Here is a 26,904-nt window from a genome sequence, read left to right as displayed (position 1 = left end):
TATTACGTTATCATTATCATCATCATCATCATCAGTAATTATTACATTTTTATTATTATATTATAAATATTATAAATGTAGCGCGTTGTTTAGATATCCTCCCACTCTGTTTTAGAAGTGAATTGCTTGTTTCCGATGGAGCCTGAAGTTTTAGCATTCCCACAATGCACCGCTGTAAACGCGCAGCAGAGCGGGGAAGGTTTCCATAGAGACGCAGCTGTCGCTACTCACCGCTGCCAAGATGCTAAACCTACCTGGATAAATAAAGAAAGGTTTCAGCCGAGGAGATAACAAGGTGACCGGTTTAAAATACACCGTCTACGAGGCCGCGTTTATCGGCTTGTGCTGCCGCGAAGTTAATTTTTTATCAAAACAAGACGCGGTTGTTGCTAAATGTGCTTAGTTTGGCAGCTAGCATTAGCATTAGCATAAAGAAGCGTCAGGCTAAACACTGATGATTTAAATATTTCTGAGTCTGAAATGGAAAATAAATACATAAGCATGAATAAAAATGACATTATCTGCATGGTTCACAGGGAATGTTGATACTATTTCCAGAGAAAATAATGCATGAAAGTGGGTTTAGATTTTTAGTTAGGCACTTTGGTTAACATACTAGATAGAGGCATTAAGCCCCATTAACACACCTGTTTATAATTACAAGCCTTTAACACACAGGATTAACTCATTACTATTAGATTTATATCAAGTAAATGTGCTTCATTTAACACCCTACTTCAATATGTAAGTATTATTTACAAATTGTACTCAATGTATGAGAAAGAATAGTAGTTATTGTGCAGTGAAATGGTCCCTGGTGTTTTTAATTAATGTTACAGCTGCATTTATGTGTGTGTTGTACAGTGGTGGAGAAAAGGTTTTGGACACTGCATGCATTTGTGATGCAGCTATTAGAAGTCACACAAGTTATTGAACTCTGTTAAGTAGTTTTTAATTCTCGAGGGGCATAACATGTTGAAACTGAAGAATTTAGTTTTCATTTCATTTATTTATTCATTCCAGTTGAAATGATTAGAAAATAGCAGGATGAAGAAAACTTACAGGCCTAATACCTGCTCCTTTCTTTAAAAAATCTCACATCAGATAAGTTGCCGTTACTGCTAATACAAAACAGTTTATATGATTGTCAATAAAAATTAACAAATCCAAAAATCCATAAGTAAAATGATTTCAGTACATGTTTGTTTTTTGTTTTTTTAAAGCTTCTCTATTCTCTCCTTATACAACCTTTTAAATTGAAAGATATGTGTACAGCTCTTCTCTTCCATTGCCAAAGAATCCCACATTTGCTTTACATTGGTCCTTACCCTTTGTTGTTTAAAATTAAACGTCCTTCTATGTTTTTTATCCTGTCATACTAAAACAAATCAGTCCTTTTCTCGCTCGAAACACAATCAACAATGTCCTTAATTAAGCTAACTCTGTAAATTTAATACACAGTTCATTTGTATGTTACCTGAAATTAACATTGTACATTATTCTTATTGCTCTTTTCTGTCATAAAAACAATGGCTTTGTGTTCCTATGTGTTGGCCCATACTTCAATACAAGAACTCAAATATGACAGAATAAGTGAACAATATAAAATTCTCATTGCTTTATAATCTAACATATTTTGCTTTACTCAATACAGAGATATTTTAGACACCTTTTTTTTTTAATACAAGCAATATGTAGTTTCCTTTTTTTTGTTAACAAGAAACAAAAAAATCATTTGCATTTGTTTGTGTCTGCTGCAGCCACACCTACTGAAACACCAAAATAAGATTTTTCTGCAAATATTTCATGATAACATTTGAGATTGTGTGAAAATTTAAAGGTGTCTGAAAACTTTTTCCTCTACTGGCATTTTAGTGTTCCAAGTGTTTTAAGGTTGAGTTGATTTGAACTACTTCATATAAAGGTTTCTTGACTTGAATTTGTTTATAGACTTGTCATTGACACCAGCAAAGAAGACTTTCTGCTCTTATTCTAGTCACTTGTAACATCAGTAAATGAATGTGAAACATAAATCTATTAGTGTAGTTTTGGTGTAAAATCTGTCAAGGTCATGAAAACTAAAAATGCACTGAAACTTTATTACTATCAATTACAAAAAATCTCTTCACTTACAAATTTAAGTTTTCAATCTTTGTTTTGATTAGTCTTTTCATATACACTTACACCTGTTTAAACTATGAAAAACTACTTTAAAACAGCTATTGGTGATGATAAAATAATCCAATCCAACCTTATTTAAAGCACTTTAAAACAACCTCAGTGGACCAAAGTGCTGTGCAGAAGAATAAATAAAAACTAAAATAAAATAATAAAATACAAGAATAGATTAATATTTGAATGTTTCTGCAACAGAAGGTACATTGTGCCAATTATTTTATTTGTTTGTTTGTTTTTTTCAAAATACAACTTGGTTAAATTAATTTTCAGTGTGTGTATTAGTACTTTTTGAACATTTTGAGCACAATTTCAACAATACCATGATAATAATAATAACCGTGATCATTTTGGTCACAGTAACCGTGATATGAAAATTTCATATCGTTGCATCTCTACATGGCCATTACCGTAATGACCCAATAAAGCCGATAAAGTGCAACTTCTCACATTTCAGAAACCGTTAGAAATTTTCCAATTGGACAAACAGTGAAAGAGTTACAGCCATCCAAACTGTAAATGCACAGGGTGTGTCAGTGATGACACGTCAGGTTGTAAAGGGTTAAAAAGACATGAAAAGATGTACAATTTAAAAACAATGGAAAAACAACCAGTAATTAACAGTCTTTGCTAATGTATCTCAACGATGTAAGATTAAATGAAGCAGCTGCGACTATAAAATACATAGATTATAATTACTGTAATTATACTCCCCTTCCAATAAAAAGAACATTCCCGTTTGTGTCCCGTCTTCAGGTTCAACACCACAGATGTCTCAGCTGTTGGCTGAAGATGAGGTGGAGCTGCAGTCGCTCCTCCAGCAGCTTCTGCGCAGCATCAGCGACAGGATTTCTGCCGCTCCGTCCACTGAATGTGCTGAAGAGATCCTCCTGCACCTGGAGGAGACGGACAAGAACTTCCACAAGTAAGTCTGAGCTGAACTGAACTCAGAAAGTTTGGCGCTCAGACGGGGTGTCACATGTCGGTTTAAACCACAGACAGTGACTTTATTTTATTTTCCCTTTCAGTTATGACTTTGTAAAATACCTCCGTCAGTATGTGGAGAATTCACTGGGAACGGTGGTGGAGGAGGAGACCAAGAACCTGAGCCGAGGGGACGGTCAACACGCCATTGGATCAGGTCACGACACCCTGATCCACGCCGTCACTCGAAAGACCAGGGCGTCGGATGAGTGAGTCTACATGTGTTCCCCTCAAACCCACCTCTGCCTCCCTGTAGTATACCTAACCCTTTCATGCACAGTGGTCACTCCAGTGGTCAGTTCTTCTCCAGCTGTTCTCTTGTATATTCATGGATTTTGTTGTTTTAGTTCCGTATCAGCCAACACAGTGGACGCTTATGCACCATCCCAAACACTGACATTCAGACCATTACTGTAACTTTGCTGTTCTTGATAAACCTGATCTGCACTAACATGTTTTATTGTAAATCAATTTCTAATTGTTACTAGACTGTAATTAACAGTTTTCTTAATTTTTTTTTTTTTTTTTTTGCATATTATCTCCTTGAAGTGAGTAATAACTAGTATTAGAGTGTGTTAAAATGTGAGAAAACATCAGATTAGTGGCATTAAAAATGTTTTTATTTCATAGTTTTCACACAGTACATCACTTTCTGATGATGGGTTTTAAATACATGTTTCTTTGCTTCAAAAATTAAATGCACAGTGTCCAGCTGAGTGGACATTTTTGTAAAAAGATGAACATCCAAAAAATAAGAGGTGTGCAGGATCCCAAAATTAACGACCTGTGAGCTCCCAAAACATTTATTCCACAACATAATGTGACATTTGGGGCTGAGGCCCTTCAGTCTGCCAATACACAGCCCTATACGTAATATGTAATTATATCTACATATGAATTGTATGTAATTATATATAAATCATAAAAAAATCCCCATGTTAGTCTGGTGGGGTGACTGAACACCCCAGAAGGACAAAGCGACGTCTGCCTCCAAGGACAACTGCGCCACGCTACATGTGATCCACTCTTGTTGAGTTAGAAGAGTACTGGGAGGGAGAAAAAGAAATAAGTTGACAACTAGAAATTACGAGCACTTAAGCAAAACTGGGGTGACAAAACCCCCCCAGGGGACTAACGCAAGGTTAATATTAACTCTGCAGGGTTAGTTGCCAAGCCAAAGCTATATACAGAGAGGTGACACATCAGTATATGTATTCCTGTAGATATGTTTGACCCCAGCGATGAGGTGAAAATGACCCTGGAAAGTGCTCGAAAAATGTGTACAAACCCTGGCTTTTACTCTTATTTCACTGGTCTACAAGGAAAACGCTTCCAGAATAAAAGTAATGAAATTTTACCACATGAGAGTCACTGATAAAGAAAAATCCAGTCAAAAATGCTGGTTGGCTGAAGTTTCCAAGATCCAGCCTTGGGTCAAAATGTGAAATTCAAGAATTAATGAAAGAATGGGTTTGACTCAAAAGGAATATTTGTCTCAGAGCTACAAGATCCACTTCCAAACACTGTCTGCACATTAGAATACATTCACTTTACAGGTTCTATTTAGTGGAAGATTTATAAAACTATTATATAAATGTACATAAACCAATATATATGTGTCATAACACTTCATCATATACCTTGAAAACATCAGCAAACCGGCACTTTTGTCATTTATTTTCCAATTAATCTTATCAACATTTAGCACATTTAATCTGTGAAGCAAATCATTTCTAAAAAATTGTAGACCAGTGTTTTTCATGAACTATAACATTTTGAAACCATGTATTTGGGCAGTCTACCGTTTGAGTCATGGAACATTAAAGACAAAAAATTACTGGCTAAACTGTTGGCAGCCAGGAAGAAATCAGCTACGAGGAAACGGTTAAAAGTAGAACCGCCCACTATTGATGAATGGATTGGAACTGTCTATGAGATTTACGTTACGGAGAAGATATCCTTTTCCCTCAAAGCTGAAAAAGAAAAAAAATATAATATCTGGTCCAAATGGACTGAGTACGAAAACCAATCAGATCGGATTTCATTCGATTGTATTTGTGTTTTGTGTAAATCTGTCTGCTTTTATGTGAGGTTGTGATTGTATGAGGTGGCGCGCTCCCCTGTTCTGTTTTGTTGTATTAATGTTTCAACCGAAATTAATGGTCCATAAAAAGAAATTCTAGAAGGGCAATATGGATATAATGATCGAAACTTTCTGTATCTATGCTAATGTTTTTTTTTTTTTGTTTTTTTTTTTGAATGATTCTGTAATTAATGTATGTAATGGACATTTGCCTTTCTAATAAAAAGAGAATTAAAAAAAAAAAAAGAACTATAACATTAACCCTGATCAATAACGCACCTAAATGCTTTTTTTTTTTCTTTGACAGGTACCAGCAGATGATGCAGACGTTGAAAAACACAATGACTCTAGTCGTGGAGTCGCTGATCGGTAAATTCGAGGAGGACCAGATGAGGAAGGAGGAGATGCACCGAGACAAGCAGTCCAGTCAGTCCAACAGCCAGTACAACGACAACTGCTCCGACAGCGACTCCTCCTTCAACCAGGTCAGACCGGCTTTTTGACGTGTTCGGCACCTCCGCACGTGTTATTGATGACTCCTACGTTTATGAAGTTCTGTGGACGGCATTTGGACTGACTGGTGTTCCATTTCTTACTCATTTATGTTTGGCAAACCAGTGAGCGCTATAAAAATACAGTAAATATTGGATTTTCAGCTCTTATTCTGAACATGACACTATTTCCACCTAAGTTCTTTACCAGGTTGATAAAAATAAACATATGATTTGTGTTTCTGTTTGCGTGAAACCATTCATATGCTGATTATTCATGAACAAATCCACCGCGTAACATATTCTTTCAAAATACGGAAAAACTGAAATGGCTCAAGTAGCATGTTTTTTTTTTTTTTTTTAATACATGGTCCGTTCTTTCTTTCTCGATGTTTTAACTCAGGGATGTCGTTTTAATTCAGGTTCCACATTCAGCCCAATTTGATCTCAAGTGTACGTATATGTACACTGCAAACAAAAAGTTAAGGGTGTTTTTCATTTTTGGGCTATTTTTTTCGTTTGGGATTGTCGCACAGTGCTTTTTACTTTTTTGTGTGTGAATTGAAACACATTTTTTTAACGACCAGACATAGTTTTATTTACAAATGGCAAAAATGATAAAAAAAAAGAAATATCCTTAACTTTTGTTTGTAGTGTATGTCTTATTGTATTATGCGTTTATGTAAATTATATTATATATATGGGCGACACAGTGGTGCAGTGGTTAGCACTCGTGCCTCACAGACAGAAGGTCCTGGGTTCGATTCAATCACCAGTCGACAGGGGGTGGGACCTTTCTGTGTGGAGTTTGTATGTTCTCCTCGTGTCTGCGTGGGTTCTCTCTGGTACTCTGGCTCCTCCCACCCTCCAAACACATGCACTGATAGGTTAATTGGTTAATCTAAATTGCCCATAGGTGCGAATGTGAGAGTGATTGTTTGTCTCTATATGTTCAGCCCTGTGATGAACTGGAGACTTGTCCAGGGTGTACCCCGCCTTTGCCCCTATGTAGCTGGGATAGGCTCCAAGCGACCCCCGTGACCCTAGTGAGGATAAAGCGGGTTCAGAAAATGAATGAATGATAAACGCTGCTTTTATTAATGTTGTGCTGCTGTTACCTGATGACTTTACATATTTGTATTATACATAATTTGAAAAAAAAAAAAAAAATGCTGTAGCAAATGATTTAACACATCCAAAACTGTTTTACACAAGTAGCGTCAGCCATTTTTCATTTCACTACGGCAAAAAAAAGCACTTGAACACAGCGCAAACATAATTTCGAATTCTCAAGTGGATAGAATCATCTTCCCGATAGCACCTGAAGGCAGCATTAAACCCAGAGAATGGCGCATAAAACATGTCTTGATTGTAAAACTTAATGTCTAACAGTAGAATCTCTTTATGACTTTTGTTTTATAGCCTTTCATGATTTAGTCTCACCTCCTTTTTTTTTTTTATTCTCTCTAGAGTTATGGATTCATCAGACATGAGCAGCTGCAGGCTTTGACTGAAAAACTGGACTCCAGCCGACCCAAAGAGGTGGGAACGTGATGTCTGCACAGATGGTAATCTGTAATGTATTACAGTTTGGAAGTAACTTGCACAACACTGGTAATGTGGAGCCAATTTTCACATGTTCTTGGAAACAGCGCATCAGAGATATCATTTAGGAAATATTTAAGGAAATCAATTATGATATCACTTTCACCCTTTCATGCACAAATTATGAGAACCTTAATCAACATTTTCTCCTGAGTGTTTTTATTCCTGTTTAGGCATGAAAAAAACAATGCAATTGAAAATTTTATTCTGAAAAATAAAAAAATAAAAAAATTAAAAAAATAATGAAAAAAAATTAAAAATACATAAAAAAAATAATAATGAAAAAAAAAAATATCATGAACCTGTTTTTCATGAAGTTGCAAAAATGTCCACTCAGCTGGACACCACACGTTTAATTTTTGACGCACAGAAACATGTATTTATTGATAAATTGTGTGAAAACTATGGGGAGAGCTTGTGATTCTGGGGGTTTATGCTCAGGAGAGATCTACATAATGTTACCAATTCATGTCAGAAAAGATATGTAGTGTCTTAAAACTTTAATAAAGATATGTGTAAAAAAAGAAAAAAAGAACAACAAAATCCATGAATATACAAGGGAACAGCTGTAGAATAGCTGTCCACTGTAGTGACCAGTGTGCATGAAAGGGTTAATACAGATGTATGTATTTATATTGTTTTTCTTTTTTTTAATGAATTGTGAATGTGTATGGACTGTGGAAGTCTCATAACTTTTATAATGTTTAAGTGTTTATAAGATGGAGGCTTTAAAACATGTCATTTCAGACTTTTTGCCTCGACCTGCACCTTTACTGTTTTATTATGACTTTGATCATAGTTATGTATGTGCAAAATAAATCAATAAATGAATAAATGAGCCTTCAGTCCAGTCCCATCACTGTGTTTGTGTTTGTTGTAGGTGCGATGGGAGGCTCTGCAGGTGCTCTGCTGTGCTCCTCCGTCCGACGTGCTGAGTTGTGAGAGTTGGAGCAGCCTTCGGAGGAACCTCTGTGCAGCTCTGGCCGAGTCCGACCCCGACCTCAGCGTGAGTCCACATCGCCTTCATTTACTCAACACAGCGGCGACACAGAAATTATAGTCCATGTCCCAGAAATTCATATATATTTTAACTCTTTATTAATGATTTTTTTTTTTTTTACAGATTCAAAAACAAAAAACAAACAGGTCATGAGGTCAAGGGGTTATGAAGATCATATTGCACAAACAACACAGTTTTTACACTTAATGGTAGTTTTTTTTTTTTTCCAACTATATTTATTGAACATTTTCAATGAACACAACAGACATTATATCAATTCGTAACAGTCAATGCGCAATCAAGAATGACATATCTGACTGTCAACACCCATCCCTTCCCACCCACCCAACCCACAGGCCAAAAATAAATAAATAAATAAATAAGGAAAAACATAAAAGAAAATCAAAAACAGAAACCATAAATAATGATAAAGGAACTCAAATCGTTAAAAAAAAAAAAAGGTAGTATAGTATACAGAAATAAGAGAAGAAAGGAGTTTTTTTTTTTTTTTTTTTTTTACAGATTCAAAAACAAAAAACAAAACAAACAGGTCATGAAGTCAAGGGGTTACAAAGATCACATTGCTCAGACAAACAACACAGTTTTTACACTTAAGGCGTCCATACACTGTGCGATTATTTCGATCGTTGCGCGCAGCTCCATCTCAAACTGTGCGAATCAATGGTAACGTCAGGCTCACCATTCATGTTCTGACACTGTATGGACCGATGCTGGTATGGGACCTGACTGCTCACACCGTAGGACCATACACCAGAGGATGCACCACACCGTAGGACCATACACCAGAGGACGCACCACACTGTAAGACCATACACCAGAGGACGCACCACACTGTAGGGCCATACACCAGAGGACGCACCACACTGTAGGGCCATACACCAGAGGACGCACCACACTGTAGGACCATACACCAGAGGATGCACCACACTGTAGGACCATACACCAGAGGACGCACCACACTGTAGGATCATACACCAGAGGACGCACCACACTGTAGGACCATACACCAGAGGATGCACCACACTGTAGGACCATACACCAGAGGACGCACCACACTGAAGGACCATACACCAGAGGACGCACCACACTGTAGGGCCATACACCAGAGGGCGCACCACACTGTAGGACCATACACCAGAGGACGCACCACACTGTAGGACCATACACCAGAGGACGCACCACACTGTAGGACCATACACCAGAGGATGCACCACACTGTAGGACCATACACCAGAGGATGCACCACACTGTAGGACCATACACCAGAGGACGCACCACACTGTAGGACCATACACCAGAGGACGCACCACATGTTCCAGTGTTGGATCTGGAAATACAACGTTAAAATACCAAGGAATCCATAAAAGTGCATAGACAATCATGTATTGGTGTGAGTCACGAAATGGAAGTGCTAAACAAAAACCAATGAGCTGCTTTGGTAATATGTGCCATCATCTGTGAGGAATCAAAAAAGAAGAAAAGACGACCACGTGTTTGGTGCAGGAGTTGTCTGTCCAGACGTGGACAGTATGGGCTGTCATCCTACAGCAAAGGGAACTAGAGGGAAGCTGCAGAAGCTAAACTGCACTAGGACAATAGCCAGCTACTGTTAGCTTGTACGCTACTGTACGCTTCTGTGTTGGTGCATGCACAGTGTGAGAATTTGAGGCCCATGGGCTCGTGGCGATACCCTCACGAGGAGCGAGCAGGATTTCAAACAGCTCCGTTTTCTTTGCGAACACACGATTGCTGGTGGTGAGGTGTTCACGTCTTCTCCTTAGCCCATGTCCGCTGCACCAAACCTCTCACACCATTAGAGGTACATCGGACCCATCCCAGAAAGAGTCGCACCAGTGAGAAATCGTCTGTAAAACCGCACAGTGTATGGACGCCTTTAATGGTTTTACAAGTTTGTCTCACAGGTTTTGTAAACGTGCCATTTTTCCCAAAGTTCTTCACCCAGTTCTTTCTGCAGTCACATCGTGTCGGTCATCTGTTCTAGTAAATGCACATGTTTTACAGTATTGGTAAAGACCGTCATCAGAAATTCATACATTTTTTATAATAAAACTAGTCCATGCATTCATCTGCAGTCGGCTCGATTATTGTAACAGTGTCTTCACAGGTCGACCTAAAAAAATCCATTAGACAACTGCAGCTCATTCAGAACTCTGCTGCTAGAGTCCTCACTAAGACCAGAAAAGTGGACCACATTAGTCCAGCTCTGAGCTCCTTCCACTGGCTGCCTGTCCGTCTGAGGATAGACTTTCCAGTTCTGTTGCTGGTCTGTAAAGCTCTGAATGGTTTAGGACCAAACTACATTAGTGACCTCCTGACCCAGTATGAGCCCACCAGACCCCTCAGGTCATCTGGATCTGGTCTGTTGTCAGTTCCCAGAGTCAGAACCAGACCTGGAGAAGCTGCGTTCAGCTTCTATGTTCCACATGTCTGGAACAAACTCCCAGAAAACCTCAGATCAGCTGAAACACTCAGTTTATTTAAACCCAGGTTCCAGACCCACCTGTTCTCAGCTGCATTTGAGTAGAGTTTGTATTCATCAGTTCAGATCTGCACTGTTCCTTTAAAGCCAAAAGTTTTTATCTGTTTTATCTGCTGGTCTCTTTTATCTGTTTATCTGTTTTACCTATTTATCTGATTTTTGTTTTTGTCTTTCTCATGCCTTCTGCTGTAATGCTTTTAATGTTTTATGTAAAGCACTTTGAATTGTCTTGTACATGAAATGTGCTTTAGAAATAAAGCTGCCTTGCCTAATAAATACATTAACCCTTTAAGCGCCAAAGTTGTGGCAAGTGACATAACTGACTGAAACAGACCATAATAGCTCCAGATAGTTACCAAATCTTGTTCCCACCTCCCACCAATAGGTGGCGGACATGTGCCCCTTCAGTCCTAACACCATTTCAGGGCATGTTTCTATTCAAAGTGAAGAAGTAAATCCAGTTTAAAGGCGTGGTCCTGAACTGGTTTAGTAAGGAAGTAAAGTTGATTTAGTTTTAGTTTGGATAAATAAGGACAGATTTGGATGAAAAGATACTAAAACTGACTGCATTCACTCTCTACTAATGTTTAAGTTCATTTATTTTACGGATAAAATGACAAAAAACCAAAAACACAAAGAAAACTTCCATGTAAATATGTTCCAAGTTAAATTTTACTAAAAGTTACACAATCCAATATGGCCGCCGCCATGTGATGTCACAATATGCAAATTAGATGAGTACATTTACTCCCATCACAGCCAACATTTTTCTCATTTGCAGTTTGACTTTATCTCAAACCACCTCCCAGATGCAGCTTTTTGAAATCTAGATATCAAAATGTAATATTTTTTGAAAAACGCTTGGGCATCTGAAGGGTTAATTTATCTGCAGTTTGTCGGCAATTTCAAGGCTTTTAATTAACGTTAATAAAAGCTGAAGGCTCCGGCGTCTTCCCACACTGTAATTTTAATTAAAAAAAAAACAAGAAAAGATTGTCGGACCAGCATATTTGTTTGTTGTTCAGTTACATTAGAAGATCCATTTCTTTTGCTGATATTGAATTTCCTCTCATTAATTCGTATAGTTAGGAGCTTCACTTTGATAAATACACATCAGTTATTGTTTGAAATAACGCCTCCTCCTCCTTTCACCTCCTTTCATCTCCCTCAGGATAATGTGCTGCAGTTCTTCGCTAAAAGCTTCTCCTCGTCTCCTCTGAATGTGACAAGAGAGATCTACACCAGTTTGGGTAGGTCAGCATTTACCTGCACTAATAATATAATAATAATAAAGATAATAATGATGATAATAATAATAATAATAATGATAATAATAATAATGATAATAATAATAATAATAATAATAATAATAATAATAATAATAATAATAATAACAATAATAATAATATGTGTGTGTAATAATGGTGTGTTGACCCATAAGGACCCAGTGCTACTTTTGTGTCAGTTTTTTCTCTCTATTTAACCTTTCTTATGTAATTTATCATCATTTATTTTAATATTATCATCTGTATTTTGCATTGTTTCAGTCAAAATCATGTATTTTTCTGTATTTAATTCACTGATCACGTAGATATTCAGAAAAAGCTCAGATTAAAGTTGAGGATTATTTGATCAAAAACAGAAAACTGAAGAAAAGGGGACTTTTACCGCAAAGTCTATCAATATCTGTTTTGATGTAATAACTGTTGGAGCTTTAATGAAAATCCACATGATCAGTGAGTTAAATATAGGAAAATGCATGATTTATACTAAAAAAAATGCAGAGGATATTATAATAAATGGTAATAATTATTTTAAAAAGGTAGTTCTTTAAGGGTTAATTCCTTTGTTTGCTGAATGAATGTGTTTTGTTCTTGATCGCACCTTGAATCCATTTCCCGATGATTCGCAGCTAAAAGCGTGGAGTCGAGTTTTCAGAGTCAGAATCTGCGATTTCCGACCCGCTCCGCCGGCATCGACATCAACAGACCTGAGATCAGCCGTCTGCTCAAACAGGTGCGGCGTCTCCTCTAGCGTGTGTCGTACATTTCCGCCGTTTGCCTCCCGTCTAGAGCGTCCACTATCAGGTCTGATGGAGTCCAACGAGACCTCAGTCTGTTAGCATGCAACATTTAAGTCAGCTGATTTCTACTGTTTCGTGACTATACTGAGGTAGAGTTCTCCTTTACAGTATCGCAGTGGAGGAATCATACAAACAAAGTGATAAAAACAATAAAAAGCCAATTTAGTAAACGATACAGAGCCGCCAAAACAGAACCTGGGACGTTCAAACGGTCCAAATCCATCAGAGCTGCAGTCGGACGGACTCAGAATGCACATTTAGTCTTTTTTTTTTTCTCCACGTGTTCTTTTAAACCTCCAGTCTGTGTCAAACACATTAAAAGGAGTTAATTGTTGTCACTGCGTCTGGAAAAACACCTCATTATCTGTGTGTCCTCTGGTACCGCTGACTCCCATCATCCTCCTCTTCCTTTCCCAGGAGATAAAACACTGCACACACGCACGTCTACATGATAATACTCACGCATCCTACTCACAGATGGATTAATATGGTGTAAGTTATTTATTACATTTATGTTAAAATTAAATATATATAAATATGATTTTTCAACATAAACAAAACACACACTAACATAAAGGAAAAGATCTGTAGCAATTTAACAAATATTTATATATAAGAAAATCACATAATTAGACTGATGTTATATATTTGATCAGTTTTTATCTATCTATCTATCTATCTCTCTATCTCTCTATCTCTCTATCTCTCTATCATCTATCTCTTTGTTAATTGTGCTACTTATTTGTGTTTGTTTTCTTGCCTATTTTGTTCATGTTTAAATACATTTTGTCTCATTTTGTTCATTTTTCACTAATTTTGTTGCATATTTTTTGTCTTTATTCATTTTGATGCTTATATTTATCCATTTTTGTCACTTTTTTCTTATTTTGTTCATTTATTTAAATCAATCTAACATGTTTTCCCATTTATCCATCTATCTTTAGCAACAAAATGTTAATATTCATTTATTCATTGTGCTACTTATTTGTGTTAATTTTTGTCAATTTTCTTACCTTTTTTGTTCAGTTTTTGACTCATTTTGTTAATTTTTCACTAATTTTGCTCTTTTTTTTTCTTTACTCATTTTAATGCTTATGTTTGTCCAATGTTTGTCCATTTTTGGTCACTTTTTCTATCTGTCTGTCATCTATCTATCTTCGTTAAATGTGCTACTTATTTTTTTGTGGGTTTTTTTTCTTGCCTATTTTGTTAATTTTTTAATAAATTGTCTCATTTTGTTCATTTTTCACTAATTTTGTTCCATATTTTTTGTCTTTACTCATTTTGATGGTGATGTTTGTCCATTTTTAGTCACTTTTTTCTTATTTTGTTCACTTTTTTAATCAATCTAACATTTTTTCCCGTTATCTACCTATAGCAACAAAATGTTAATATTATCAGTTTGTTAACTGTGCTCTTTATTTGTGTTCATTTTTTTCCATTTTCTATTTTGTTCAGTTTTTGTCTCATTTTGTTAATTTTTCACTAATTTTGTTGCTTATTTATTATTTTTATCTCTCTCTCTCTCTCTCTCAAAAATAAATAAATAAATAAATAAATAAATATATATTACTAGTTTTATCATATCTTGTATTTTTATCTATATCTTTGTACAACACTTTCGACACTTTGCGTCGTCGTGACCTAAACTACATTGCACTGTAAACATTTCGTCATGCTCTTGTTTTGATTTTGTGTCATTACTAAATTACTGCCTGGTTTTCTTGGTTCAGGTCCGGCTGATGAATGACTTTCAAAAAGAGGTGACGACGTTTTGGATCCGGCATCCAGAGAAGTGAGTCCCACCTGTCATTTATTTACTGTTTATTCACTGTATGGGTTGATCTGTCTCTGTTCCACATGTTGTTGAAGATTTGATTTGATGCTAAACTTACATCCTACTGCATTAGTAAATAGGAAATTTGCGCTCTGTCTCAGGGGTGTCAACCATACGGCCCGTGGGATGAATCTGTAAAATGCAAAAGTTACACTGAATATATTAACGGTCCAGGGTGTCAGACTTATTTTTGGTCAGATTTGATCAAAACAGTAAAATGATAATAGCATAATAACCAACAAAAAAAAATGACAACTCCAAATCTTCGCCTTGGTTTGACGCAAAAAAGTAAAATTACGTCATGAAAATATTTACATTTACAAACTGTCCTTTCACAATAAGATGTGAATAAGCAGAACAAATGTGAACAACCTGAAATGTGGAATGAAAATTAAGCAAATTTAACAATATGATAATCCCCCTATGGTCTTTAAGTTGTGCTGAGACATAATATTGTTGAAATCGCACTTATTTTTCTCAAGAAATTTAAATTGTATGTGGTTGTTCAGGTTATTCACATTTACTTCACTTACTCTGAGCTTTAATGAAAATATACAGGGTGGGGAAGCAAAATTTACAATATTTTGAGGCAGGGATTGAAAGACAGTGTATGACCAATTAGTTTATTGAAAGTCATGAGAATTTAAATCTTCAAATCATATTTTACTGCATTTCTAACGCTCTTGTTGTCTACCTCAAGTTCAATTGCCATTTTTCTCATGGATTCGGTTGGATCCTTTAGGATTTTAGATTTGAGAGCTTTAATAAAAGCTTTGGTACGTTTTTTGTTGCTTCTTCCACTTCCAGACTTTCTGGTAATAGTTTTGCTCATAGTCATTCTCTTCTTTCCATTCTAAACAGTCTTTATGGACACTCCAACTATTTTTGAAATCTCCTTTGGTGTGACGAGTGCATTCAGCAAATCACACACTCTTTGACGTTTGCTTTCCTGATTACTCATATGGGCAAAAGTTTCTGAAAAGGTATGGATAATAGTGTTAGGTATGATTATGACATCAGTATATGTTTGGTTTCAAAACAATTGACGTAGTGTCTGCTGAGAAAAAACAACTAAATGTTCATTGTAAATTTTGCTTCCCCACCCTGTATATGATCAGTAAATTAAATATAGGAAAATATATGATTTTGACCTACAAAACACTACATTCAGAAGATAATATTATAACATATGGTGGTAAATCACTTAGGAAAGGTTAAATAGAGAGAAAAATTCATTTGGTGACTACCACCAAAGTACCATTGGGTCTGTATAATTTCACACATTTGCTTTTTCAACATCCTTGTTTGAACTAAAATGCTTTTGTTTCATTAGTCTTTTCTTATTTTCTCCATATTCTTGATCTGTTCATTCCTGTGTTATCGTACTTTCCTTTCAGATACATGGAGGAGGTGATTGAAAGCACCTTCTCCCTGTTGTCGTTTCATCCTGAAAATGGCTCGACTTCGCCAAGGACAGAGAAGTTCCTGGAGCCCGTTCACCTTCTGGCCTTGTTGGATATTAAAGCTACCTGGTTTAAGAAGTGGATGGTATGTACCGGAACCCGACCGGTGTTCTAGTCCAAGTATCCTGTTTTGAGCTTCCTCAGTCTGATCCGTGTCCTTGACCTCCTCAGCATGGATACTACAGCAGGACCGTGGTTCTCAGACTCCTGGAGAGAAAATACAAACCTCTGGTGAGTGATTCGCTCAATAATCAATGCCTCCTGCCGACGCCTTTGTTCTTCTGCAAAGTTCAGCCCGTTCAGTCGAGCCACAGAGCATTGAGCGTCTCTTTAGAACACATGGACTCCACAATCTATAGAGCGCTTAGAAAAAAACGCCGACTGTTCTGGCTTTGGGAAATGATATGAAGCTGGTCCCAACCCTTTTTGTCCAACCTGAAGATAGGACACCAGCTGTTATGAAGGCGTCGTTTTTGTTTCGTTTCGCAATTTCTTGTTTTTTATTGATTTGTTTATTTAGCAGGGACAGCACACATTAATCAAGGTCAAGGTTATTTTATTTGTACCCGTTGGTAGATTTGTTTTGCAGTCTAGGTGATTGCTTTGGTATCACAACAATCCATACGTTGAACATGTAGGACGGGTACTTGATCACGCTTACAGACAGGACAAAAAGTGCTCAGTGTTCCACCATTCATCAGTACAGCAGCATGGATAAGGAAAAGAATAAAATAAATAAATAAGATCAAAAAAATAAAAACAAGATGCAATAGAACACAATAAAAACCAGAAGAGAAAAAAACAATCCGGGATAAAAACCAGGATAAGAACATAAAATTTAAAAATTTAATGAACATTTCTATAAATGGGCCAGTTTTAGCAAAAAAGCTATTTTTCAATTGTTGTCCCTGTGTAACATGTAAAACACCAGCATTCATAAAATTAGAAATATTTTAAAAATTATGGCTACACCCACACATTACATAGCATTAGTTCACACCAAGGTTCTAATAGTTTTGGATTTTTCATTATAGTTTAGTTTTATTTAGTTTTGACTTTTTTTTTTCTCTAATTCAGTTTGTTTTCATTCGTTTTTAGAGCAGGTTTGCTAGTTTTTATTAGTTTTTGTTGTTTTCTAAATGCTTAGTTTCAGTTTAGTTTTAGTTTCTTTATACCTTTTCTCTTCTTCTCTGTCGTCGTATTCAAATAAATCCCAGACAGGACTCTGCTGCTTTCTCCCAACTTTAGTCTCCATGTTTCCGGGTAGAGTGGGGACCAGAAGACGACTGGAAACCACAAGTGAACACAAGTGACGGACCCTTAAATATCATATGGTGCCAGCAGCTAAAATTGCTTGAGGGAAATAAATCAATTTTATATCAATCCGACATTGACAAAGACAAAAACGAAGGGAATTTTATCCATTATTTTTACACGTCTTTGTTAGTTTGGTAAACTCACAATACAGTTTCAGTTAGTTATTGTTTTTTTCTTTTAATTATAGGTTTTATTTATTTCAGTTAACGAAAATGTTTTTACAACTCTAGTTTTCGTCATTTCATTAGTTTTCGTGAACGATAATAACCTTGGTTCACACATACATTACATAGCATTAGTTCACATACACAGTATACACAGTTCTTCAAACATATCCTCTGATTCATTTCAAATTGTGTAATTATCTTACATTGGACAATGTCTACAAAGTTTGTTCAAAGATTTGACAAATTTAGATTTTTCAATTTTTGAAATATTAAAAATTTGCCTTTATTTATCATTTTGATGTTTATAACACATAAATTGTTACAGATATCAATATACAGTCACGGAAAAAATGATTAGACCATCAAAAGTCATCAGAAACAATGGTTATACCATCCAGTCCGAACTCCTGTGTGTGTCATGTGACTAAAACAGACAGAAAAGAAAACATGGAATGTGTAAAAGCACTGTTTTTGTCGGTACAGTGCCATAGATATCAATGGAAGAACTGAAGGGATTTTGTTTTTTATCATGAAAACATGTTCAAAGGCTAGACATCGGCTCTGAAATTAAACTACTATGAGCTGTTTTTGTTGGTATCGTTATATTTGTCCAAACAAATGGACCTTTAGTTGGACCAGGCATTAAAATGAACAAGAAACTGAAGAAAACAAGGAGTGGTCTGATAATTTTTTCCATGGCTGTAGTTCCTATTGATCGCTGATAGAAGTCATATATGGACTCTCATATGGGTTCATGACCTTTGACCTAGAGTGACCTTGAAGGGTCAAACTCAAGGTCACCAATGTCTAAATTTCAACAATCTCTTCTCTGAAACCACTGGTCAGAGTCATGTTAAATTTTATATGTATCTTCCTTGGGACAATGTCTACAAAGTTTGTTCACAGTTCTGAGAAATTTAGATTTTCTGTTTTGGACTAATTTCTCTTTCCTTCTAATGGTTCATATTTTGATGCTTTATAACATGTAAATGGTTCCAGATATCAATACAGTTACTATTGAGCACTGATAGGAGGTCATATATGGACTTTGATTTGGGCCCATGACCTTTGACCTCGAGTGACCTTTGAAGGGTCAAACTCAACTTCACCAGTGTCTGGATTTCAAGAATCTTCTCCAAAACTACTGGTGAGATTCCGTTCAAATTTTTTATGTAGTGTCCTTTGAACAATGTCTACAAAGTTTGGTCAGTTTTGAGGAATTGTGATTGCATTTAGTTATAATGGTCCTGATTGGATGATTGAATTAGTTGAGTTCTCCTCCAGTGAAAGTACCGCCCACTTCTATTGGGAGATTGATCTGCATCCAGACCACAGGACTGGAACAATAGTCAACAATTGTTAAGATATAGTTTATGCAATCCCTAAAACATGTTTGGTGATGTATTTTGGATGTATTATTGGTAATGACAGAAAAAATGATAGATATTTGTTTAAAATACTATTAGCAGCCTGTAAAAAGGCTATTACCAAGAAAGGGTGCAGATTAGACCCAACTGCAACTGATGACTGGATACAAATTATGAATGGAATATTTGAGATGGAGAGTCTGACCCATAGACTGAGGACTGAGAAAGAGCAGTGTCAGGAGAGATGGACAAAATGGACAGTTTTCATTTCAGCATCACATTAGCCAAGGCAGGTTTATTTCTATCAGTGGTGATTTCTCACAGACTGCAGTGGAAGCCCGGCTTCCCCTAAAATTACATAAATTAAATGGTTAAATCTGTTCGGTTGTGTTGACATTTTATTGACTACAAATGTGTTAGAACACGTTCATCTCACAGATGAGTTCGTTCAGAATCAGCTTTATCACAAACCAACGGACATGATGTTGTTCACTTCTCCTCCATTCCCGTGTCTGTGTTTTCTCCTCCATCTCTGCTCAGTGCATTTGTCCGCAGACTGTGTCCGTCTCTGGGCTTCAATGGGACTGAGTGGAACAGGTTTTTTCATTGCCTCTAAACTGGACACTAATTGGATAAATGCCTCGATGTTGTCCCGCCCCCGGACGCCGGGCGTCTTTGGGGGTGAATGGAGCTGTGGGCGGAGCTCGGCCGGGCTGGACGCCAGAATCCCACGTGCTGATTGGAGGATCAGTCGAAAGGCTGAATCCCATTTGATTGACAGCTGTTTTCAGATCTGCTCCTTCACTGACACAATTCAGTTTAATACCGTCGCACATTCTGCTGGGAAAGAGAGAGAGAAACCACTATGAAATTACTCGTTCATTTCTTGCACTGTAAATAAAACACACTCATTGGACTTCCTTGTTTCAATTTAACATAATTTCAGCGTTTTCTTGTTTCAGTTCCATAATTTAATCATTTCTTGTTCGAGTTTAATATCGTTGTGTAGATAGTTAAATCAATCAAACTGTCGGCTATGTCACAGTGAAAGGAGCATCTGTAGTTTAAAAAGGCTGAAGTCTGACACCCACAACACACTGGGCCAAGGCCGTCTGAGCAGACCAGCTCTGCTGGACATTCAGAGGACACTGGTCCAGTCCCTGGAAAAGACGCCTACTGGTACGATAAGGTCACTGAGCATTTTCTTAAAAAGGAACGGAGGGCCGAATTTATGTTTAAATATCTTGACAATTTTTTTTGATGTAAGCGGACAATGAGCTCCCCCTGTCTGAAAGACGAGCAGCCGCCACTGATTTCTGTAGCACATTTCATGTACAAGACAGTTCAAAGTGCTTTACATAAAACATTAAAAGGCAAGGCAAGTTTAGTTATATAACACATTTCAGCAACAAGGCAATTCAAGGTGCTTCACACAGGACATTGAAATACAACGACAAGGGAAAAAGAAACACATTTAAAACATTCTAAAAGAAACATGTAAAAGGTGATTAAAAACAGCAAGTAAGAAAACAACACATAAAATCCAAAAGTATAAAAGCACACACATATTCAAGAGTTGCAGTGCAGAGTTTTGAAAGATAATGTAAAATTTCAAAAGTAAAAAGCCTTTTAAAAGCATTACAACAGGGAAGCAATAAAAAGTATAGGCATGAGAAAAAAAAGACAAGAAAAAACCAACAACAGATAAATAGATAAAACAGATAAAAACTTTAAGCTTAAAAGAAACAGTGCAGATCTGAAGTGATGAATACAAACCTTTCAAATGCAGCTGAGAACAGGTGGGTCTTTAACTTGGATTTAAGTAAACTGAGTGTTTCAGCTGATCTGAGGCTTTCTAAAACCAGCTGTTAGTCATGAAGGTTTTTTATGGTCAGTGTATCCCAAATGCCCCTTATGTTTGTACTGTATTGCACAGAAATCAAACAATAAAAATAAGGTTAAAAAAAAAAAGCTTAATCAAGTCGTTTATAAATAAAACTGGGAAAAAAAAAGTCGTACAGTGGTGTTGTTCCCACTCTGCTGATCTTCTAAGTGCAGTTTCAGTGTTGAATTCCACCTCCCAGTTTCTATCTGAAACCGTCACTGAGACAGAAATGGATTTTCCAAAACCTGTCTGCCTGTTGATGAATTGGAGCGTTCACAGTGCAGGTCAATACAGGAGACTGTGAGAAAGGGCCACAGGAGTTCAGTGTCACTCCACTATTTAGAAATTGATTGTTTAATCCCAGACCTCCCTCTCAACTCTTACTCCGATTTAAGAGAGGATTATTGAGGAATCACCCCTAAAACTTTCTTTTAAGTGAGTCGATAACTTTTCCATGGAGCTATAAACCCAAACTGGCTGAGCTGCGACTGCAGTAAAAGTCCCTCAGGAGTTCAGATTCACATGAAAACGCCCTGTTTTATGACTTGCAATAAGTCGTTGCAATAATCGTCCATGCAATAACAATGTAATATTTATGTAATATTTATCTGAAGTTCATAAATGCAGTATTTTTAATAGACTTGAGTTCATAGATGTACATACTGCAACTCAGATATGAAGTCTAACAAAAATCCTATTGTCATTTAAAGTAATTATTAGTTTCACATATTTTCCTATAATAAAATCCCTTTTTATAGACTTTCATAGATATACATACTGTTAATATGGTAGATATTGTGTCATTTCATGTCTATTTTTAGCTTACTGGCCAACAGGCCGTAAGCTATTGTCGTCCATCACAAAAATTTCAATCGTCTTCTTCTCCTAAACTCCAGTTCTGATTGACTTCAAACTTGGTATACAGCTTCTGTATGATGATGTCAGCACAAGGGATTGAAATTATTTGGATCTGGATCTGATTCTGGATTTGGTGCGACTTTGAAAAATTTCCCCATTATAAGAGATAAGAAGTGGATTGATCCAATAAATCAGTATCAATGATATCAAGTTGGAATTTAAATTTTTTACAGATCTGATTGGAATATGAGCAAAACATGGGCTATTTCTGTAATAGAATAAATACACAGAACTGGGGGAGAATAAATGGCATCTGGATACATTTCCCAAAGTTTTTAATTGGCCGGTAAACTACAGGGCCATTGGTCTGATTTTTTTAATTTATTTATTTATTTTTATTAATATTGATGCACTGACTGGAGTATCACACCTAATTTCACTGCACACACAGTAGTCTCTTTTCCATTGGACATCTGTGCAAAACTTTACCGACATTTACTGAATGTCAAAAAACAGAAGAACGTAATGTCGGTTTTTCCATTAAATCACAAATGCGATGATTTGTTTATTTATTATCGCAAGATGACATGAGAAGTCATTCCATGAACATGACTACGAACCTAAATATCATGTTTATTTACAGACATATTCATTATTATTATATATTACCCCTCTATCTCGTACTAAATTAAAAGATGATTGGGTTTCCTGTTGTGTCCACACATACAGACACATGTTTCTTTTAAAACTCTTCTTCTCTTGTTGTAACATTTATCAACATCCATTTTTTTTAAAAATTCACTTGACTTTAGTTGCGAAAAAAGGTCTTTCCATTGCAGTTTTGCGTGATATACCAATTTTGCTGCGTCCGAAAAACTACCTCATGCCAGCACAAAAACTTTTAACCGAAAAATGAGAGTTTTGGCGAAATTGTTGTTTTTCCATTAGGTACATTTTTATGCGCAAGTTATATTCATGCAATTTGAGGGTCAAAGTGTTGACAAGAAAGTCTGTTCTGTTCTATTCTATTCTATGTTAAGGATTTTCATGGCGCTTATGTTAATTCTAGTCTTTCATTTTGGAGTATTCATTACACATTGTTTTTCCTAAATGACATGCAGGATTGTGAATATTTATACTACATTTATACTTATGTTTCATTTTTCAGATTGTAGCTGCTCTTCAACAGTGTATACATTATGGAGAATCCTGTGAAAACTTCACAAATGAGAAGACTGATCCTCAGTCTCCGGAGCAGAACACAGGTAAGTAAAACCTTCTGCACACATTCGTCAGTGGGTTCCCGTACACTTGGGCGTATCCTCACACCAAAGCTCACTGATGTGCGATGAACATCAGCGCCTTTGCAACTAATGCTGATGTAGTGGCTCTGATGAAACAAAGCAAAATAACACAGTTGAACCCATGCACTGGGAAAGTTTAATGAGAGAGGAATGCTTCATTGAAAGCCTGTGGGTGTTAAATGCATTTGTACCTTCACTTTGTCATCATTTATTCAGTTTCCTTAATGTGTACATGCTGTGCTTTCTGTCGTGAAACAAGGGAACACTGAGAAAAACGGCACAAAAAAGAAATGAAACAGAGTTAAAACAACTGAAAGTTTTGCAAAGAGGATAATATTAATATTACAAAACTAAGTTAGACTTGGTGAGGAAAAAAAAGCCCTTTGTCCTTTTATCAAAAGTCATTTCCGATCAATTAATTAATAAATAAATAACTTATTTATTTATTTGTTTATTTATTCTTGTACTCTCTATGTCTTGTTATTAGTTTATGATTATTGCGTCTTGGAATGTCTGATGTTTTGTATATTGTTATTTTTTTTATGTTCTGTTGTTGAATTATAAATGCATTCTTCAATTAAAAAAACAAAACTAAACTAAAAAACTTTGCCTCGTTGAAGAAAGTTTGGCTAAAAAAACCCCTAAACAAACAAAAAAAAATTTTACTCCCATCATAAACTTTGGGCCGTACCCAATATTTTTCTCGTTTACAGTATGATTTTATCTCTAAATACTTTCAAGATACAGCTTTTTTAAAATCTTGATATCATAATTGATAACTTTTTTTGTGATCTGGCATTATAGAAATAAAATTTGATTGATTGAGTGATTTAATTGGTTTTCCCCTGTAAGTCGCTTTGGAAAAAAGCGTCTGCCAAATGCATAAACAGAAACATAATTAAATATTTTTTGAAAAATCTTCAGTATTTAAAGGGTTAATTTATCTGCAGTTTGTCAGGTATTTCAAGGTTTTTAATTAACGCAAATAAAAGCTGAATGCTCACTCTTCCCATATTGTAATGATAATAATAATTAAAAAAAAAAAAAAAGCCAGACCAGCATATTAACTAAAAGTTATGCAATCCAATATGGCCGCCGCCCTGTGATGTCAGAATATGCAAATTAGATGAGTACATTTACTTCCATCATAAACTTGTCCAACCCAATATTTTTGTTTTTTACAGTATGACTTTATCTCTAAACACTCCCAAGATGCAGCTTTTTTCTTGATATCAAATTCTGAAAATTCTCAAATTTTGATATCAGTTCTTGATACCAAAATGTAATATTTTATTTATTTTTTGTCTAAAGGGTTAAAAGATTTAAGAGAGAAGTGTATTTATCACATAAGACAAACAGTAAAACTATTAATTATTTGATCAAATGCTTTATTCATATTTGTTTCTTTTAACAGTTTGCTTGTTGAACTTTAGATTCAGTGCAAATTGGTGGTAAACGCTACACTTCCAGTTGTATGTGTAGGTGTGTGTACATGAGTATCTGTGTGTGTGTGTGTGTGTGTGTGTGTGTGTGTGTGTGTGTGTGTTATCTGCTGTAAACCAGATGGATCCTCAAGGCTGGACATTGTGACCTTGTCTTGGATGAGTACAGACTGGCAGACACTGACACTGTAAATGTGGAAATAAATGTGAAACAACAAGAAAAAGCAGAAGTATCTCCCTTATAATGCGTCCTGTTTTGTGTAGATGTTGCTCTTAATGTTCCAGGTTCAGTCCAGAGGAGCGTTTACACCGGACAGGAGCTGGAATACGCCTGCTTCGTCCACTCTCTGTCCATCCTGGGGAAACTGCTCATCTACACTAATGGGAGAAAACTGTTTCCAGTCAAAGTGAAGAAACGAAAAGGTGCACCTCTGTCCTCTGCACAGTCTGTTTTACACATGGTTTAGACCACAGGTGTCAAACATGCGGCCCGAGGGCCAAATCCGGCCCGTCAAGGCATCCAATCCGGCCCACGGGATGAATTTGTGAAATGTAATAATTACGCTGAAGGTATGAACAGTCGAGGATGTTAAAACCATTTTAGGCCAATTCAATCTGAAGTGGGTAAGACCAGTAAAATACTATCATGATAATCTATAAATAATGAAGAAAGCTATTTTTTCCTCTTTGTTTCAGTGTAAACAAAGTAAAATTACACAAAACTGTTTATGTTTACAGACCAGCCTTTTACAAAAAATGTGAATAACCTGAATAAATAAGAACAGCCTGAAATGTCTGAAGAGAAGTCTGTGGAACTGTACCAACATTCTGCCTCTGACTAAATGTTGTATTTCAAATACCTGTTGGAACTGCTGCCATCAGGCAGGCGGTACAGAGCGCTAAAAACAAAAACAGACAGACTCAGGAACAGTTTTTATGCTAATGCTATTTGTGTACTGAACTCAGTTCAGTATTATTATTTATTTCTTTTACTAGAATTTTCAGGTTGTTCATATATTTTTATGTTATGTTCGTGTAGATGTAAATATTTTCATTACAAAATGTTACTTATTTCACTCAAAAACATAGAGAAAACTTTGGAGTTGATATTATTTATAAGTTTCTATCCTTTTATTTTCCTGGTCCGGCCCACTATAGATCATTTTAGGCTGTATGTGGCCCTGAACTAAAATGAGTTTGACACCTGTTTTAGACATTCACACCAATACACTGATCATTATTTGATTCCTGGAGTTATCAGATTATTTAAGCGATCACGTAAACAGTATAACCTGGTCGGTTTTATCAGATAACAGCAGTAATCTGATTATAATAAATCAGATTAACACAACTGGATTTTCCCCCAGTACTTCCATGTCTTCATTCATGTATACAGGTCAATCGGATTTATTTAGTTCTTTTTACGTGTGCGCATGTGTAAAAACAATTAAAATCATAGAACATGGAAGTTACGTAGTCACACGTGAGTGGAAGTCAATAATAAGAAGTTTAAGTCTACCATCACTACGAATGTATGGACTCCAATAAACCCTGGTTTAGACAATCCAGTCCATAATCGCATTTCTTAAAGGAGTGATATTTTGCTTTTTTTTTTTTTTTTTTAAACTCTTTATTTCTGAAAGTTTTTTTTTTAACAGATACAAAAACAACTAGAAAAGTACTTGGAAGATGCTCCACCGCCATCACCACTAAAATGTAATCATTTGTTCCTTCTGCCAGTATCGACATTTCCTGAAAATTTCATCGTTTTAGGTAATCTGCTCCAAATTTGGACTTATTTTCAGTTTTTACTACAACCACTGTTGCTGACAAACAATTATGTCGTACTCATAAAAATGTTCGTCAGAAGCCTGGACCTTATATGTGCAAATATGGAGACAGAACTAGTTATAAAATGTAACAAATTAAGAAGGAATTCAAACAGGTTGTAGAAATTCACGGATTTTTGTCCAAATGAATATACAGGTAGTTTTGCAGCAGCTGGAGGGTTCAAATTCAAACTGTCTGAACTATTAGGGTCCAAATACACAAGGAAATGAACCACAGACTAAGACAAGTGGGTTTAGACATAAATATGAGCCCTTTAAGTTCATGTAATCACATCAAATCCAATTAGGGATGTAGCGATTACCGGTATAACGATAAACCGCGGTAAAATTCCTGTATTACCGTTTAAATTCTAATTATCATGATAACCGTGTTTGATTACTGCACTTTCAGCACAAACTTGATCTGGAAAATGGTCAAACAACAGCTATAAGGTTCCATCTTTAATGCACATTTGTGTGTTTGATGTCGACG

The 26,904-nt window shown here is 36.1% G+C and overlaps 1 protein-coding gene across 2 annotated transcripts in view; it reads left to right on the top strand.

Moving 5' to 3' along the window:
• Positions 1-200: 200 nt before the first annotated feature.
• Positions 201-26,904, top strand: part of LOC115415447 (protein broad-minded-like) — a 183,615-nt gene continuing 156,911 nt past the window's right edge. Inside the window, exons 1-13 of one of the 2 annotated variants that reach the window (XM_030129015.1) lie at positions 201-295; positions 2,932-3,100; positions 3,204-3,368; positions 5,550-5,727; positions 7,204-7,275; positions 8,219-8,344; positions 12,031-12,109; positions 12,772-12,875; positions 14,676-14,737; positions 16,177-16,327; positions 16,414-16,473; positions 23,005-23,101; positions 24,868-25,005. In XM_030129015.1, coding sequence (XP_029984875.1) covers positions 2,946-3,100; positions 3,204-3,368; positions 5,550-5,727; positions 7,204-7,275; positions 8,219-8,344; positions 12,031-12,109; positions 12,772-12,875; positions 14,676-14,737; positions 16,177-16,327; positions 16,414-16,473; positions 23,005-23,101; positions 24,868-25,005 — 1,387 coding nt within the window. In that variant the 5' untranslated portion in view covers positions 201-295; positions 2,932-2,945. Of the gene's footprint in view, positions 296-2,919; positions 3,101-3,203; positions 3,369-5,549; positions 5,728-7,203; positions 7,276-8,218; positions 8,345-12,030; positions 12,110-12,771; positions 12,876-14,675; positions 14,738-16,176; positions 16,328-16,413; positions 16,474-23,004; positions 23,102-24,867; positions 25,006-26,904 lie in introns of both variants that reach the window. The other variant, XM_030129016.1, reaches the window with a different exon arrangement.

Source organism: Sphaeramia orbicularis, chromosome 24 (assembly GCF_902148855.1).
Source record: "Sphaeramia orbicularis chromosome 24, fSphaOr1.1, whole genome shotgun sequence".
In the NCBI taxonomy this organism is placed as follows: domain Eukaryota; kingdom Metazoa; phylum Chordata; class Actinopteri; order Kurtiformes; family Apogonidae; genus Sphaeramia; species Sphaeramia orbicularis.
Note: the sequence above shows the minus strand (reverse complement) of the source record. Positions and strands in the feature narration are given on the sequence as shown.